This window comes from Phaseolus vulgaris, chromosome 10 (assembly GCF_000499845.2).
Source record: "Phaseolus vulgaris cultivar G19833 chromosome 10, P. vulgaris v2.0, whole genome shotgun sequence".
NCBI lineage: Eukaryota > Viridiplantae > Streptophyta > Magnoliopsida > Fabales > Fabaceae > Phaseolus > Phaseolus vulgaris.
Window position 1 is genome coordinate 20,755,292 of NC_023750.2, and position 17,769 is coordinate 20,773,060.

At 50.1% G+C, this 17,769-nt stretch overlaps 2 protein-coding genes across 2 annotated transcripts; one reads left to right on the forward strand and one right to left on the reverse strand.

The window, feature by feature from the left end:
* The first annotated feature begins 374 nt into the window (after positions 1-374).
* Positions 375-3,721, forward strand: LOC137816505 (uncharacterized). Its single transcript, XM_068619670.1, has 2 exons — positions 375-2,525; positions 3,251-3,721. Exons 1-2 carry the CDS (start codon positions 375-377, stop codon positions 3,719-3,721), a joined length of 2,622 nt encoding a protein of 873 aa, XP_068475771.1.
* A 5,154-nt stretch (positions 3,722-8,875) lies between these two features.
* Positions 8,876-9,586, reverse strand: LOC137816513 (uncharacterized). The gene has a single exon (XM_068619683.1). It carries the CDS (start codon positions 9,584-9,586, stop codon positions 8,876-8,878), a length of 711 nt encoding a protein of 236 aa, XP_068475784.1.
* Between the last annotated feature and the right edge of the window lie 8,183 nt (positions 9,587-17,769).

Consider the following 17,769-nt stretch of genomic DNA (forward strand, 5'->3'; position numbering starts at 1 on the left):
CGGAGCGCCACCGGCCGCAGAGGCGCCCCTTTGTGTTTTTCAGGTTCTCAGAGAGGCTATCTTTGGTGTGGACTTGGGGGGCACGTGGTGTCAAGCTGGTGAGGAAGATCGTGACGAGGCAACGCTCTTGCGCTAAGTCAACCGGCAGGATCATCTGGCGCCCACCGTGGGGCCGTATAAAAGGTGATTCCCAACCATAGTTCGTGTTTGTGGTGGTTTTGGTATTTTCTGTTCGACTGCTCGCTATCGCAGTCGATTCCTGGAGTTTTCACCGTTTGTTTGGGGTTTCTTTGAGTTGTTGAGTTTGCTGAGAAAAGATGAGGACGACACGGTCAAGTTCAGTCGCGCCGTCAACAAACGAAGATGCTGTGTCCATGACAGAAGTGATGGACATGATGAGGACGCTGCAAGAGAACGTGGCTGCATCGCGCTCTGAACAGGAAAGGATGCATGAGGCGCTGGTGGCCTCGCAAGCCAGGAATGAGGAGCTCAACAGGGTTAACGAAGAGCTGTGCAAAGCCCTGCAGGAGCGGGAGGAGCGTGCGGTCGGGGACAGATCTGCACCCCCATCCCCACCGCGCAGCTTCCCCATGCCATTTTCCCAGGAGATCATGGACTCGGTGGTCCCGGCTAACACTGTGGCGGTGAAAGCGTCTTTCACTGGGAAAGAGCACCCCGAGGCCCATCTCACGGCGTTTCATACTCAAATGATGCTCTCTGGGGGGTCTAACGCGGTTTATTATAAGGTGTTCATGAGCACCCTTAGTGGAACAGCGTTGGACTGGTTCGTCAGTATACCTACTGGCCACATTACCATTTTTCAACAGTTTTCCAAGATGTTTGTTAAGCAATATATAGTGAACAAGGAACCACCATTGGTGTCTTACGACTTGTTTGACGTGAGACAGTACCAGGGGGAGTCCCTTAAGGATTTCCTGAATAGATTTGGGGCCCAGATAGTCCGCTTGCCAGGTAAGGACGAAGAGATATTTGTGCACGCCTTCAAAAAGGGTGTGTTACCTGGGCCTTTTAGTGAGTCACTTATTAGGAGTCACCCCGCCACGTTTGCCGAAATCCGGCGACGTGCTGTGGCCCACATCGCCGCCGAGAGTGAAGTCTCCGAGAAAAGGGGAAACGTGGCCCCAGCCAAACCACCGCGCGCCCAGACGAGGGACCAGCCGCAAAGAGTAATGGAGGCAGCGGCGGGGAAGAGGGACCAGAGGATGCATCATCCTTATGATCCCAAGAAGAGTAACGGGAAGGGGAAGGGGCCAGGGCGACCCAGAGAGACTAACCGCCCACCAAGGTATGAGTTCGTGATGGGGTTGGCTGATTTGATCGCCATCCCGAATATCGTTGCCAGGCTCAAAGTGCCTGAGAAGACGAAAGAGAAGGTTTTGGGTCCTAAACCAAACACGTGGTGCGAGTTCCACAAGAGCTTTGGCCACTCCATCAACTCGTGTTTGGCTTTGGGATACCAACTCGCCGAGTTGGTTAAGTGCGGATTCCTGAAAGATTACTTGCTGGAAAAGCAAGCGGGCCAATCAGCGGGTTCCCAACCAGCGAGCAACGAAGGACAGCAGCACGAGGTGCCCATTCACAGTGAGATCCACACCATAGCTGGTGGATTCTCCGGCGGGGGTTGCACTGCGTCGCAACGCAAGAAGTACGCGAGGTCAATGATGTTAGTGGAGGTTTTTGAGGATCACTCACCCGACGTGGACATCACGTTTACCAAGGGGGACCTTAGGGACGTTGTGCCTCACGACAACGACCCTATTGTGATCTCGCTTGTCACGGCGGGAAGGACTGTCCACCGGGTCCTGGTCGACCAAGGAAGCTCAGCAGATGTGATGTTTGGGCCGACTTTTGAAAAGTTACAATTGTCCCCAGATCAACTAAGGCCATATGGGGGCTGCTTGTACAGTTTCGCCGGAGACCAAGTGGAGGTGAGGGGGTATATTGAGTTGAGGACGAACTTCACTGATGGTTTGGTTTCACGAACGGAGAAGATCAGGTATCTTGTCGTAAACGCCCTGTCAGCGTACAACATACTGTTGGGAAGGCCAACGCTCAACAGAACAGGAGTTGTGCCTTCGACAAGGCACATGAAGGTCAAACTGCCGTCTATGGAGGGTCTGATCATCACTATTCGCTCCAACCCGAAGGAGGCGAAGAAGTGTTACGAAAACAGCCTCAAGAACAAGAGGTCTGTGTGCCACGTAACCACAACGTGTCCCCCTGGTGCGGAGCCGGCGCAGGAATCCCGGCGGGTTTCGCATACGGCGGTAGAGGTGGTCATCGAGGGCGATGTGCCGATGGAGGATGTAGAGGCGAGATCCAAGAGCTTGGAGGGAGAAAGAAACTGCTCGGAGACCGCAAGAGAAACCGGTATCGCGAGGGCGCTGATCGCCAGCGAAAGGAAACCTCAGCCAGTAGAGGAATGGCTCGAAAAGGAGATCAGCGGCAAGGTGTTTAAGTTGGGAAGAACCTTGGATAGTGAGACGCAAGACCAAATTCCCAAGGTGATAAGTAGACATTTGGATGCGTTTGCGTGGGCTGCTTCAGATATGCCGGGAATCGACCCCGATTTCTTGTGCCACCGCTTAGCAATGGACCCCCAAGTCAGGCCCATCCGCCAAAGAAGAAGAAAGTTCAATGAGGAGAAGAGACAAGCGATCAAAGAAGAGACACAAAAACTCCTTGCAGTGGGCCACATCAGGGAGATCCAATATCCAGAATGGCTCGCCAATGTTGTTCTGGTTAAGAAGAGTAGCGGAAAATGGCGGATGTGTGTCGACTTCACAGACCTGAACAAGGCCTGCTCAAAGGATTCTTATCCTTTGCCAAGCATAGACGCCCTGGTGGACAGTGCATCGGGGTGCAAGCTGCTCAGTTTTCTAGATGCTTTCTCGGGGTACAACCAAATCAAAATGCACCGCATGGATGAGGAGAAGACCGCCTTCATGACGGAAAGGTCATGCTATTGCTACAGGGTAATGCCCTTCGGGTTGAAGAATGCAGGGGCTTGTACCAAAGGCTGATGGACAAGGTGCTCGTACCTATGCTCGGAAGGAATGTATAGGCATACGTCGACGACATGGTCGTGACGTCCCTGGAGAAAGACAAGCATGTCGCTGACTTGGAAGAGTTGTTCATCACGATAGCCAGGTACAAGCTGAAACTAAATCCTGAAAAGTGTGTTTTTGGTGTAGAAGCAGGGAAATTTCTGGGGTTTCTCCTGTCGGAGAGGGGAATCGAGGCTAACCCCGAGAAGTCTGCCGCCATTTTGGCAATGAAGAGCCCCGCCACTGTAAAGGAGGTGCAGCAACTCACGGGGCGGATGGCCGCCCTATCTCGATTCGTGTTGGCAAGCGGGAAGAAGGGCCACCCATACTTCCAGTGTTTGAAAAGGAACAACAGGTTTGTCTGGACGAAGGAGTGTGAGGAGGCCTTCGCAAAGCTCAAGGAATATTTGGCGAGCCCGCCAGTTCTATGCAAGCCCCAAGCCGCAACACCGCTCAGGCTGTACTTCGCCATAACTGAGAGGGCAATCAGCGCAGTGCTCGTCCAGGATCAAGATCAAATCCAAAGGCCCATGTATTTCGTTAGCAAGGTGCTGCAAGGCCCAGAGGTGAGGTACCAGGCCCTAGAAAAGGCAGCATTAGCGATTGTATTCTCGGCGAGGAGACTGCGCCATTACTTCCAGAGGTGTTGGTGATGACTGATTTGCCATTCCAGAAGGTTCTGAAGAAACCCGATGTGGCCGGAAGGATGGTGAAGTGGGTGGTCGAGCTGTCGGAATTCGACATCAAATATGAACCCCGGGGATCGATCAAGGGGCAAGTCTTCGTCGATTTTGTGGTCGAGTTGTCCTCTGAAATAGCGCAGAACGCCGAAGATGACTTTCGTTGGGTACTCTCGGTTGATGAGTCGTCCAACCAGCTGGGCAGTGGGGCTGGGGTCATTTTGGGAGGGCCCAACGGAGTGTTGATAGAGCAATCATTGAGGTTTGCTTTCAAAGCAAGCAACAATCAAGCAGAGTATGAGGCTTCGATCGCCGGAATCCTGTTGGCAAAGGAAATGGGGGCGAAGGTGCTGATGGCCATAGCGATTCGTTGTTGGTCACTGGACAAGTGACTGGCGAGTTCCAAGCCAAGGACCCGCAGATGGCAGCCTACTTGGAGTACGTGCAAGAGCTAAGGAGATCTTTCGCTTTGTTTGAAGTGGTGCACGTGCCGAGAGAGTAGAATGCCCGAGCTGACTTGCTAGCCAAGCTCGCCAGTTCGGGCAAGGGGGCAGACAGAGGACTATCATTCAAGAAACCTTGAAGGCGCCTTGAGCATTCGTGGCAGACCACCAGGTTCTTCATGTTTGCAGATCGATGGAAAGAACGGCGAGAAGTCATAGATCCCTAACGCAGGAAACTGTGAGGGCGCCGAGGGTCAGAGCACGCCCAGCAGAAGAGGTGAGATCGATGCAAGTTTGCGCTGTCCACGAGCCAGACACGTGGATAACGCCATACCAACGCTATTTAGCGGATGGCGTGCTTCCAGTTGACTCAACAGAGGCCAGAAAAATAAAAAAGAGCTCCAGCAAGTTTACCCTTATCGACGGCGAGCTCTACAGGTTCGGATTTACACACCCTCTTCTCATATGAAGTATTTGGTTGAAGTATTTGGTTGTGGCAATCGAATACTTCACGAAATGGATTGAAGCAGAGTCAGTAGCCCAGATCACCACGCACAAAATCCAAAGTTTCGTATGGAAGAATATTGTGTGTCGTTTTGGCGTGCCCAAGCGTCTAATATCAGACAATGGGACCCAGTTCGCAAGCCACCTGTTGAAGAAGTTGTGCGAGGACATCGGGACACAACAGGTGTTTGCTTCCGTGGAACACCCGCAAACGAATGGGCAAGTAGAGTCCGTTAATCGGGTTCTGCTCAGAGGATTGAAGAGGAGGTTGGAAAAGGCCAAGGGGTCTTGGGCTGAGGAGGTTCCCCGCATAGTGTGGGCATACCATACTACTGAGCAATCGAGAACCCACGAAACCCCATTTAGCTTGGTGTACGGGTGCGACGCGATGATTCCGGTTGAATCCAAGAGAGCTCACCGAGATTTCTGAACTTCGTGTCAGAAGACTCAAACGAAGAAAGGAGGATGAACTTGGACTTGCTGGATGAGGTCAGGGAGGAAGCGCGGGTGAAGGCCGAGGCAGTAAAGAGAAGGGTCAAGCGCAAATACAACTCCAAGATAAAGCCGAGGCAGTTCAGAGATGGAGACCTAGTGATGAGGAAGGCCCATCAGTACGTGATGGAAAACAAATTGTCACCCAAGTGGACAGGTCCATTCAGAATAACCGAAGCACTCGGGAATGGCGCCTACCGCTTAGAGACGCTGGAGGGAGGGGCGATCCCTCGCACTTGGAACGCCACCCACCTCAAGTTTTACTACAGTTAAGGCATTGAAAGTAGCAATAAACTCCAACAGTTCAAGATGTATCAGTTTAAAAAAAATTTCAAGGGGGCACTCTTTTTTCCCTGAGAAGGGTTTTTAATGAGACCACCCAATAAAGAAGGTTTCGAAGTTTATCGAAGTTTCCCAGTTGTTAAGTTTGCATGCTGTTTGTTTTTCAAAGTTAGTTGGGCGTACCATACCACTGAGCAGTCAGGAACCCACGAGACCCCGTTTAGTTTGGTTTATGGATGTGATGCGATGATTCCAGTCGAAATCCAAGAAAGCTCGCCGAGATTTCAGAACTTTGTGGCGGAAGACTCGAACGAAGAAAGAAGAATGAATCTGGATTTGCTGGATGAGGTCAGGGAGGAGGCGAGAGTGAAGGCTGAAGCAGTAAAGAGAAAGATTGAGCGAAGGTATAACTCTAAGGTAATGTCAAGACAGTTTAGAAATGGCGATCTGGTGATGAGGAAGGCCCATCAGTACGAGATGCAGAACAAGTTATCGCCTAAGTGGACGGGACCGTTCAGAATAACCGAGGTGCTCGGGAACGGTGCCTACCGCTTGGAGACGTTAGAAGGAGGGGCGATTCCTCGCACTTGGAACGCCACACATCTCAAATTGTATTACAGTTAAAGCCTTGTAAGTAAAGACGAACATGAAGAGATTTGAATAGTTTCTGTTAAAACAATTTCAAGGGGGCACTCTTTTTTCCCTAAGGAGGGTTTTTAATGAGGCCACCTAATAAAGAAGAGTTTTTTACAGTTTAAAGCTTCTAAGTTCGCATGCTTATTGTTTTGAAGTTTTTAGAAAAAAGACCTTATCACTTGTACGTGATCTAAGGTAGCAGTAAAGTTATATTGCATGCTTCATAGTTAAAGGTTTTAAAGTCCCCGTCGTTTTTCGGCGATCGGTGACAACAGTTAAAAGTTTTAAAGACCTCATCGTCTTTCGGCGATCGGAGGCACCAGTAGTGTAAAAAGCCCTCAACGCCCTCGTGCATTTTGAGGAAAAAGAAGAAGTCCTCCTCGCCTTTGAGCGAATGAAGGCAAGAACAGATTGAAAGACCTCTTTGCATAAGCAGATTGAGGCAAGATTAAAAGTCCTCAGTGCATCCAGGGGGAGGAGATGTACACCCTGGGCAAGTTGAGGCACCAGAGAAAGTCCTTCTCACCTCAGAGTGAGTTCAGGCAAGATAAAACTGAAAAGTCAGGGGTGTTCGTGACCTTAAACGGCGGGAAGGGAAGGTCGATGGAAAACGCCTTTTTCCCCTTTAAGTGAAACATCAATATTGACCCAGTAAGACCAGACAAAGCTTATGCGCTTGCGGGCGGTGTGAAGATAGATAAAACCTTCTCGTCTTGAACGAGCTCAGGTGCGGTGTGAAGGGTGGATGAAGATAAAGGATAACTGAGGTAGGTTCGAAGAGAACACCTCACTATCCAGATCATTGTTCTAAAAATCAGGGAGGTAGAGAAGGATCCGAAAGGCGCCTTTACCCCCAAATGAGGGAACAATGATCAAGTTATGCAAAGAAGAAAGGTAACATCGCCTGAACCCTATGGCGTGAAGGTTGAGATAGTGAAGGCGTTGTGCGACGAGTGCCGGATCAGAAGAGTTCCAGGCGATGAAGAATATCTCACCTCATGATGTGAATGTAACTACAAGAACACGTGATTCTTGACATTCTTAGGAACAACTTGAGCTGGATTTAAAAGGCACTCTACTTTAGAATTGGATCAATGTTCTAAATTCAAGAACTCACCAAAACTAAGCACCAACCAAGACTCATATTGAAGTCCATGTATTGTCAAATTGAATCAAAACAAAAGGAAAGAAAAACAAGAATTAAAACTGGACAAAATTTAAATGATAGCTACTGAACCAAAAAAGAATTAAGAACACATTGCTGGAAACACAAAATAAACGGTAGAAAAAGAAGTAAACTCTAGGAATCAAAACTACCGAATGGAAAATTGAAGAAAAGGGAAGAAGAACACTTATAGAATAAGATGCTTGCTGGATTTTGAGAATTGGAAGAAGCCATTCACGCCACTTGGAACCTTGAACCAAGATAAGTGATGGAGTGCCACCACTTGAAGCTCACCATAGCTCACAAGATAAGGCAAAGAAGAGGAAGACTCAAAACTCACAAATTCTCTCCAAAATTGAGTATAGTCTCTCTACTATAAAATTCCAATCTGAATTGTGAAGGACCTAAGCCCTCCTTTTATAGGAGTAAGGGCTGGTCATTTACAGAGCTTATTCCCTAAGCTACCCAAAAAACTCCTAAGATCACACCCCCCTTACTAAGCTCACTCCCCAAGCTTCTAGAATTTGCTAAACTAAAGCCTAAAGATGCTTTTACAAAAGAGGTGTCTCATGTTTCCCTCTAAGCACCTTTCTAAACATTATTCTATATTATTTACAATTTAAAAGAAACTATAAAGAGAGATATTTAATATGAAGCCTATTATTTGAGAGTTTGTAGACTTCTTTATCTTTAGGCTTGATCTTCTCTTTGACTTCTTTTAATTTGTGAGAAGACTAGAAGGAAGAACTTCAAATGTGTAGGTGAAAATCCTCTTCCTTCATTAATAAAATCCTCTCCTAGTGGATATCCATCACACTTCACTTGGCAGATCAGGTAAACTGTGTTTTAATACTAGTTTGAGTTAAAACCTGCTGCCTAGCAAGTGATTTTATGTTAAGGTTTGTTACCTTAAGTTCACAAGTTTTATTGAATGCCATCGCCGAAGAGTTGATAGCTGCTCAAATTTACTTTGAGTTAACAGTTCACTAAGTTTGTTATAAGGTTAACAATTTGCTCGAGTTAAAAGCAGTATGTGAAGGGTTAAGTTCAAGTATTGCTGAGTTCATGCAGTTGAGTAAGTTTCGCCAGTTATGTTAGTTAACCCCACAGCAGATAGAGGCAAAGAGCAATTCGAAAGATGGCTCTCCTCCCAGGTGAGCAAAGATGAAATTAGAAGGTGGTCCCGCAAGGGACGCTTTCAGTTAAAGGGAAGATGACGTCGCCAGAAGCCCATGGTTTGAGATTGGAACAGAAAGAGAACCGCACAGCGGAGGCCGCGTCTGCGAAGTTCTGAGCGACGATGTAGAGACGCCTTTGGCCCTTGGTGGGTCGGGCAAGAGAAGTTCCAGGTGCTAAATGGTTTGCAGAAAGTTAAGTACCGGTTGGCGCAAAGTACGTTGGGTCGAGAAAGGTTAAGTACCGGTTGGTGCAAAGTACGTTAAGTTAAGAAAGAACCATCCAGTTAAACCAGTTGATTGCACATCAGAAAAATTAGAAGATTATATATATATATATATATATAGATATGTATATATGTGCACACGAGCATCGAACAGTTCGAACAAAATGAAAATTGTTACAGACCAAGGTAAAGCATAAGAGTTTTCAAGGAGATAAGTCAATCGGGGGCACGATCTTGCCATCCACCACCTCGTTGTACACTGAGAACTCAGAAAGATCGAGGTCAGGATATTTGCAAGCAAACTGCTCCAAAGCAACGCCAAAGCCGGAAGTTAGAACCTGGGCAGCCTCAAGCTGAAGCTCGTCGATCTTCGTCTTGAACCCACTGTTCTCTTCACGAACCTGGGTGACTTCAAGCTCGAGCTCGTCGGCCTTCTTCTTGAGCCCGCTGTTCTCCTCGCGAACTCGAGCTAGCTCAGCAACAGTTTCACTGAGTTGTTGGGAGGCCTTATCCCGATCTTGCTCAACCTTTCCCATAAGGGTCTCTCTATCGATTGACCTCTTCTCTAGGTTGACCATCTTCTGAGCGTCAGTCTTCTTTGCCTCTTCCAGCGCGGCAATTTTCTCCCTCAGAGGGACGATCTTGCTCTCCAGCTCGACAGCGTCTTGGAGTTTGTCATGAAGGTTCTTGCGCAGCTCTATGTTATCTTGCTGCACGCTCTGGAGCTTGTCCTTGAGGGCGTTTTCAACTCGCGAAAACTCCAAGCCTTGCATCATCATATCGCACTTGGTCTTTTCGGCTTCAGCTTTCACGGTGCTCGCCACCTCCTGGTTGATCCGATTGTCGAGCTCAAACTTCTCCAAGGAGTCTTTGAGCCCTTCGCCGACGATTTGGGGAAGACAATCGTCAACCATGGCACTTAGGTGCACGGTGAAGGACTTCAAAGCTTCGAGGAAGGTTGGTGTTCACCACCACCCTCGCAAGGTTGGACGGCGGAGGGAGCTTCGAGGCGTGGTGGTGAGGCAGGCAGCTTCTCGGCGGCTTGTGAGGAGGCTTGTGTGTCAGCAAGTTGCTCAGGAGCGGCCTCAGCAACTGAAGCGTTTGAAACGAAAACATCCCCAGCGGACTCGAATGGTGTGGAGGCGCTGGGGGGTTCTCGATGAAGTTTGGAGCGGCACTCTCAATTGCTGGGGGCTCGGTCACCGCCACCCTTTGCCTTTTGCAGATTAGCCCGTCCTCAGTGCTTTCATCCGCCTCTTCGTCAGATATTACCTTGGGGGCTTTCCTTTTGGCCTTCTTAAGAGGTAGTTTTTTGCGTTGGGGGGCTGGAAGAGCGGCAGCAGCGGGTGGACCAGCTGGCGGGGGTTGGCCCTGGGCGACGGCGATCTCCACAATAGAATTCAGGATCGTTTGAGAGCCCGCCGCGAGCCTATGGGACCTGGCTATGGCGCGTAGCACAGCCATCCTATCTTGTCCCAGCATTGTATCTGCAAAGGGTGCCAACAGTTATCAACTAGCACAGAGAATTGACAGGTAATAATGCATGAAGGATTTTGAAACCATATGCGAAGTGGAACAGCAACATCAAAGTAGGAATGAGAAAATGCTAAGTCAGTTTTAATGCGAAGTGAGAGCCTTGGTGTTGGGAAAGGGGCTAACCTATGTACATGTCGAGTTGGCCCTCAAGGAATTAAAAGGAGATTATCTGAGCAGTGGGAAGGGTGATGTTGGCAGAAGCCACGCTCTTCCAGAAGATACAAAGGTCTTTGTCCAACTCCCCCATGTTGTTAGGGCTTCGTGGTCTCCTGAAGTTGTCCTTGGGATCCTTGTTCCCATTGTTCACCCAATACAAGGGGAAGCCGTCAAGCAACGAAGGATCTTGATCGTTCTGGCACACCTTGACGAATTTCCCCTTCCAATCTTTGTAGGATTGCTGGAAGATAGAGAGGATTGACCTCCCAACAATCCCATTCAAGCTGACCCAGGGGCGATCTCCGGGATTCTTTGCCTCAAATAGGAAGAGGAAAACATCAACCGAAACCAGTAGCCCCAGGTGCGCGCAGAGGATTTGGAACGCCCTCACGAATGCCCAGTTGTTGGGATGGAGCTGGGCAGCGGCGATGTTGAGCTCGATCAACAGCTCCCTCTCGAAGCGAGAGAAAGGAAACCTGAGTTTCACTTTCTTGAACAGCGTAGCGTAGATGAAGCAAAACAACTCGCCATTGTTCCCCTTATCGTCCGCACAGATTGGTTCTCTAGGGAGGCAAGGCAGCACTGTCACTTTGTTATCATGCTCCTTGTGAAATGAAAGGTCAGATCGATCCCCTTTCCTCAGTCGAAGCACCCCCACCTCAGTATTTATCGATGAGGTTTCCTTCAGTAGAATCGGGGAGGCCCAAGGATAGAGCTTTTTGTAATCTTGCGAAGGAAGGGAGACTCCCCCGGTTTGTGGTGGAGTTGCTATGGTAAGATTGGCGCGAGAAGAAGCAGGCCTCTCAGCCTGTGTGGAAGGAGCACCAGAGGCTCGTGGGGGGTTGCGTGTTGGTGGAGGGTTCGTCCCAGTGGTAACCCTACGAGTTTTGGGAGGAGGGTTTCGCGATGAGGAAGGAGGATTAGCGGTGGCCTTTGTCTGAGCCATCGCAGGAACTGCAAAGGAAAGGAAAGGGAGGAGATGAGGATAGCGAGAGAATGACTCGATTGAAGACGAAGAAGATAGAACGAGTGAGAATTCACTGGGGTTGACGTTATCAGGAACGAACCCTTAAGTTACGAGAAAAAGAAAAAACAACCCACAGCGTATGCTTCAGGCAGTTAATGGATGATGCAAACCGATTAAAATGCAACAAATATTAGTGGAAGGAGTAAAAGAGTTACCTTTTGATGATCGGATGAGTGTTGGAAGGAGTTGAAGATTGAGGGAGACGTAGGTTTCGTAGTTCGCAGAGAGAGCGTTCAGAATGCTTGAAGATGAAGAAAGATAATGAAACAGTGAATAGCGCGAAGGGTTTAAGGGTTTCGAACGTTGCAGGAAGCATAAACGACAAGGGAAAATGGTCGTTGATGGGTCCACGTGTCGAACGATCGAAGGAGTTGGTGAAATGTCAAGTCAGTGAACAGTTTTAGCGCCAACGCGCAAAGCCACATAAGCCGCCGGATTTAAACTCTTTAGTCTCCTCGCTGAGCAAGTCGCAACTCAAGATTGGGGGGCTTTTGTACCGACCAGGTCATCGGGTTTGATGACATGTCTTGCACGTGCTCGGGTGGGGCGTGCTCAGTGGAACACGTAGGCTAGAAAAGATGAATGGTTCAGCAGTGGGCATAGTCGCCGATCGGTGAATTGGCGTTCTCCGATCTCTGGTGTGCGTAACCGGCGGTCACCAGAGTTACGTCACAGTCGCCGTATGAGAGTGCTAGGAGATCAGATGATCAGAGATCGCCGGAGAATGCTAGGAGATCGGGTGGTTTACACGCCGCCACAAGGAGCACATCGTCGGATCTCCCAGTAAACTTAGTTAAAGCTGTTGAAAGCTCAGAAGGGTAATTTCAAGCGTGTAAGTTCAGTAAGACGATTGTTGCACCAGCATGGGGCATGAGGCCGAGGGGGTTGGGGGGAACACCTTGCTCATTAGCGACAGGATTCCCAGAGTGGACATTCGTTGGTGGCAAGGTTTCCCCAGCTAGAGCATGCATGGCGTAGCAATAAGGAGGGTGCCACTTGCGACGAGCGATATCACAGAGACGATGCACTTTTTTGCATCCGATACTCGCCTTGTCAGGTGGTGTTTCATAGCGCATTACGTGCTAGGTTGCTCCTTGAGTTGAGGACTTAGCCGCGTGACTGGCTACTACGCAGAAGTGACGTTCAAGTTGCCCCAGCCCAGATGACGACACGTGTAGGGTTTGATGCTCTCAGTTACTCCAACCCAGATGATGACACGTGTAGGGCTAGGAGAAATAAAGAAGTGACGCTCCAGTTATCCTAGCTCAGATGATGACACGTGTAGGGCTGGGTGCTACCTGCCATCCCAGCCCAGATGGCGACACGTGCAGGGCTGGATGCGAGCCACGCATCCAAAAGCATAACGGCCTGGAGAGAGAAGAAACCTAGCTATAAAGGTAACCTTAACAGAATTTGCAGAGGTAAGTTTTTCATACGACTCATTCTGCTAGGGTTGTGTGCCTTTAGTACGGTCCTACAGAGCATATTTTCTCTTAGTTTCTTGGGTGTTCTTGTCACTGACTTGAGCGTCGGAGCGCCACCGGCCGCAGAGGCGCCACTGTGTGTTTTTCAGGTTCTCAGAGAGGCTATCTGCTGTGTGGACTTGGAGGGCACGTGGTGACAAGCTGGTGAGGAAGACTGTGACGAGGCAACGCTCTTGCGCTAAGTCAACCAGCAGGATCAAGAGTGGTTTTCGTTCGAGCCATCTTAAGGAGAAAAGCTAAGGGGAGGAGAAGGAAAAAAGAGAGAAAAAGGTAGAGTTCAGAAAGGAGAGTTTGAGCGTTTCAGAAATTCAAAAAGCAAAGAGACGCGAAAACAAAGAGCATAAATCATAAAGTGAAAAAGACATAAACAGTCCCAGAACAGTTATAACATGTTAAGAGTATCGTAATCATAAAGCAAGGGTGATCATAAAGTAGAGAACATACCTTTGAGCAATTAGGTTTCGAAGGGTCGCAGTGGTTGATGAAGAAGAAAGAGCGTTTGAGAGCAAGGAATGCTTGAGAAATTATAAGAAAAGTAATGAAACAGTGAAGGAGCGTAGGGGTTTGAGGGGTTTAACGTATACGAAGAAGCGCAAGCGACAACGAGTCTTAGCCGTTGATCCTGCCACGTGTACACTGATCATGCCCAGGTGACACTAGTGTAAAAAGAAGAAAAGGATATGCTTTATTTAGTGCGGCTTTTGCACTACCCGCTTTCGTAAAAAACGCAGTTGCATTTTTGAAATTATTTTGATTTACGAATGCGGTTATTTGTATAGCCGCATTTGTAAATCAAAGCACTTGATTTACGAATGCGGTTATTTGTATAACCGCACTTGTAAATTAAAGCGCTTGATTTACGAATGCTGTTATTTGAATAACCGTTGTACCGTCCCGTACCCGGGCGTTGACTAAGTCAAGGTCAAAGTCAACACCAGGGGTCAAAGTCAACGCAAGGCGTTGCCTAGGTGAAGAGACGCTAAGTGCCAACGTCGTCAAGAAAAGGCGTCGCCAAGGGAGAAGGCGTCGCCTAGGTGAAGGCGTCCCCCAACCAGGGCGTCGCCAGATCAAACATTACTAAGGCAAGGCAATCACAGTGTGGTTCCCCGATACCCATGGGTAGGAAAGACCATGGAGGGAGCGACGCCGTGGGAAGGCCTCAGGTCCCGATAATCCGGGGCAGTGATAAAGAGAAGGAAAATGTGGCTTCAAAGCCATAGTGATAGCACCAGTGTAGGGCAGCCTGACTCGTGAAGTACCCCTGCCGCCCCAGAGATGCCTTTGGGACAGATACGACTCAAGAGGAAGGTCACGCCCAGGGTAGCCGGGTGCAGGGTACGAGAGGAAGGCAGATACGCTCTCAAAGTAAGTGACTAGATGATTGGGGGCATGAGTTGGCACCCAAAAAGTCACCCCTTGCGCAGTAGCACTCCCAGGCAGGAGGGCTCGCACGTAGAAACGTCCCCAGATGGGTCATGGCGTCGTGAGGTCCTCCACGTGTACGACAGCCAGGTCAGAATAGAAACACCCTTTAGTCAGGTACCAGGTAATTAAAGTCACTCAATACAGTTTCCGTTTCGAGCATTCAGTTACTATAATGGCTCCCAAGCGTTTCAACGTCTTAAATGCGCTACTTTTTCTAATTAGACACGTTGATTGAGTGCGTTACATTTGTGATTAAAGGCGCTTTAAGGCGCTTTAAATGCTTAGGTAGTTTAAATAGCGCTGGGAATGTTGGGAACGGGGTTCGAACTTTAGGCAAATTTTCCAGACACACTCTAGTTGCTTGCTCGAGCCTTGAGGTTACGCACAAGGGACTAGGGAAAGATTGTTTGCCAGAACGAGAATATACACACAATACACAGTTCTTTTTACCACCTTCGGAGTGCCATACGCGGTGCTCAGATATGGAGGTGCACAGTTTTGGTGTTTCTTGCTGGCTGACTTGAGCGTCGGAGTGCAAACGGCCGCTAGGGCGCCCTTTTGTCCTTTTTTTTTGCAGGAATCCACAGGTAACCAGTGGGAAGGAGTCCCTAGCTGACGGTTGAGGTCGCGCACGAAGACGTCCCAGTCAACCGGACGGAACATTTGGCGTCCACCGTGGGGCCGATATAAAACATTAGTCCCATTACAAGTTCGAGAAAATCTACCAAGTTAGAGTAACGTTGGAGGAGGTTGGAGTGACAATGGCCCCCACCAGACGAGGTACAGCACGCGCAGCCCCTGCAGAACTATCCATGCAACAGGTCCTGGAGATAATGAGGGTGCTGCAGCAGGATATGGGCGGAGTCGAAGCTGGAACAGGAACGCCTGCAGGCAGATCTCGAAGCCTCGCATGAGAGGAATGAGGAGCTCCACCGCGTAAATGAGGAGTTGCGCCGGGGCCTGAGAAATGATCGGGGGCGACATGGACATGACGAGATGGAGAACCATTCCCCACCAAGGGAGTTTTCCACTCCCTTCTCGCAGGAGATTCTAGATGCAGTGATCCCGAACACGTTCGCGGGGCCCAAGGTGATCTTCACCGGGATGGAGGACCCAGAGACGCACCTTGCTGCATTTCACACACAGATGGTCCTGGTAGGCGGTTCGGACGCTGCCAAGTGCAAGCTCTTTATGAGCACCCTGACTGGGTTGGCTATGGACTGGTTCATCAGCCTCCCAGACGATCATATCACATCTTTCCGCCAATTGTCACGATTGTTCAGGGAACAATACTTAGCAAACAAGGCCCCGCCGCCGGTCTCCTACGATTTGTTTGATGTGAACCAGTATCAAGGGGAGACCCTGAAGGAATACATCAATCGCTTCGGGGCCCAGGTCGTGAAAGTTGGTACGACAGAGGAGCCTATGATCGTGTACGCGTTCGTGAAAGGCGTATGCCCCGGTCCTTTTGGAGAATCCATCATTCGCAACCGCCCTAGGACTTTCGCTGAGCTACGGCGTCGGGCGGTAGAACATATTGCTTCTGAAGGGGAGGTGTGCGTGAAGCGCACCAGCGTCGTACCCTCACGCCCGAGGGGACCGGCGCGAGCTCAACCCGTCAGGGTCAATGAGACCACGACGGGAAGAAAGAAGCCAGATGCGAGACGCCCCTACGAGGCCAGAAAGCCCCAGCCCCGGGGTCCAGCGGGAGGCGATCGCCCGGCCAGAGAAAGAGCGAGACCGGCGAGGTACAACTTTGTGGTGGAGCTGAAGAACCTGATCGCCGTGCCTAATATAGCTGAGACTGAGGCGACCGGCGAAAACTGACAAGGTGTTAGGGCCTCGCAAAGACTCTTGGTGCGAGTTCCACGAGGCTTTCGGGCACCACATTGATAACTGCCTGTCGTTGGGTTACCAGCTAGATGAGCTGGTGAAAACTGGGTTTTTGAAGGATTATGTCGCGGAGCCCACAACGACCGCCACCTTGCCGCCGCCGGCAGAAGAACCAGCACACGAGATGCCTGTGCTTGGCGAGGTCCACACCATTGCTGGAGGTTTTTCCGGCGGGGGACCCACCGCCTCCCAGCGGAAGAAATACGCGAGGGGGGTCAATTCAATCGAAGAGAGAATCTAGGGTGAGCCATGGGAGTCGGATCTCGTGTTCACGAGAGGAGATCTCCGAGATGTGGTATGATCCCCACGACAACGACCCTGTTGTCATCTCAGTCGTCACAGCCGAAAGAAAGGTGCACAGAGTGTTTGTCGACCAGGGAAGTTCGGCAGACGTCATGTTCTTGTCGACATTTAATAAGTTACGGTTGTCCCCCGACCTGTTGAGGCCCTACACGGAGTGCCTGTATGGGTTTGCGGATAACCAGGTGGAAGTCCGGGGTTACCTGGAGTTGAGGACTACGTTCACGGATGGAGAGGCCTCGTGTACCGAAAGCATCTGGTACCTGGTCGTGAACGCCAACTCCGCCTACAATATTTTGCTGGGCAGGCCGGCATTAAACCGTTTGAACGCGGTGTCCTCCACACGCCACATGAAGATGAAGCTGCCGAACCTTAGCGGCAAGGTCATAGTTATCAAGTCGGATCAGGAGGAGGCAAGGAAATGCTATGAGAACAGCCTGAAAACGAAGAGAGGCGTGTTCATGGTATATGAACGTCCGCCGAGCGCGGACACGACGATGATTGAGGCGACGCCTGCTGGGTCGACGCCTAATGAGGCCATACCGGCGAGGGCAACGCCCGAAGCAGATGCACCTATGGTGGAAGGCCCTGACGACGCTGCGCCCGTGGAAGAGGCGGCGCCCGTCGAGGATGATAGTAGGGAACAGCCAGCGGCTAACGCCGTAGAAAGGGAGATTGGCGGCAAGACATTCAAGTTAGGAAGTTTGTTGAGCCCAGAAGAACAGGAAGGGGTGGCAGAAGTGATTTCGCGCCACCTAGATGCCTTCGCATGGTCCGCCTCGGATATGCCCGCATCGACCCCGATTTCCTGTGTCACCACCTCAGCATGGACGCCACGGTCCGCCCCGTGCGCCAGAGAAGGAGAAAGTTCAATGAAGAGCGACAGCAGGTGGTGAAGGACGAAACGCAGAAGCTGTTGAGGGCTGGCCACATCAGGGAGATTCAATATCCTGAGTGGCTTGCCAATGTCGTCTTGGTGAAAAAGGCGAATGGAAAGTGGAGGATGTGCGTGGACTTCACAGACTTGAATAAGGCGTGCCCAAAGGACTCGTACCCGCTGCCCAGCATCGACGCCTTGGTGGACAGTGCGTCCGGCAGCAAAGTGCTGAGTTTCCTGGACGCCTTCTCAGGGTACAACCAGATCAAGATGCACCCGAGAGATGAGAACAAAACTGCGTTCATGACTGAGACCTGCAGTTACTGCTATAAGGTGATGCCTTTTGGGCTGAAAAACGCGGGCGCCACGTGCCAAAGGTTAATGGACAAGGTCCTGGCG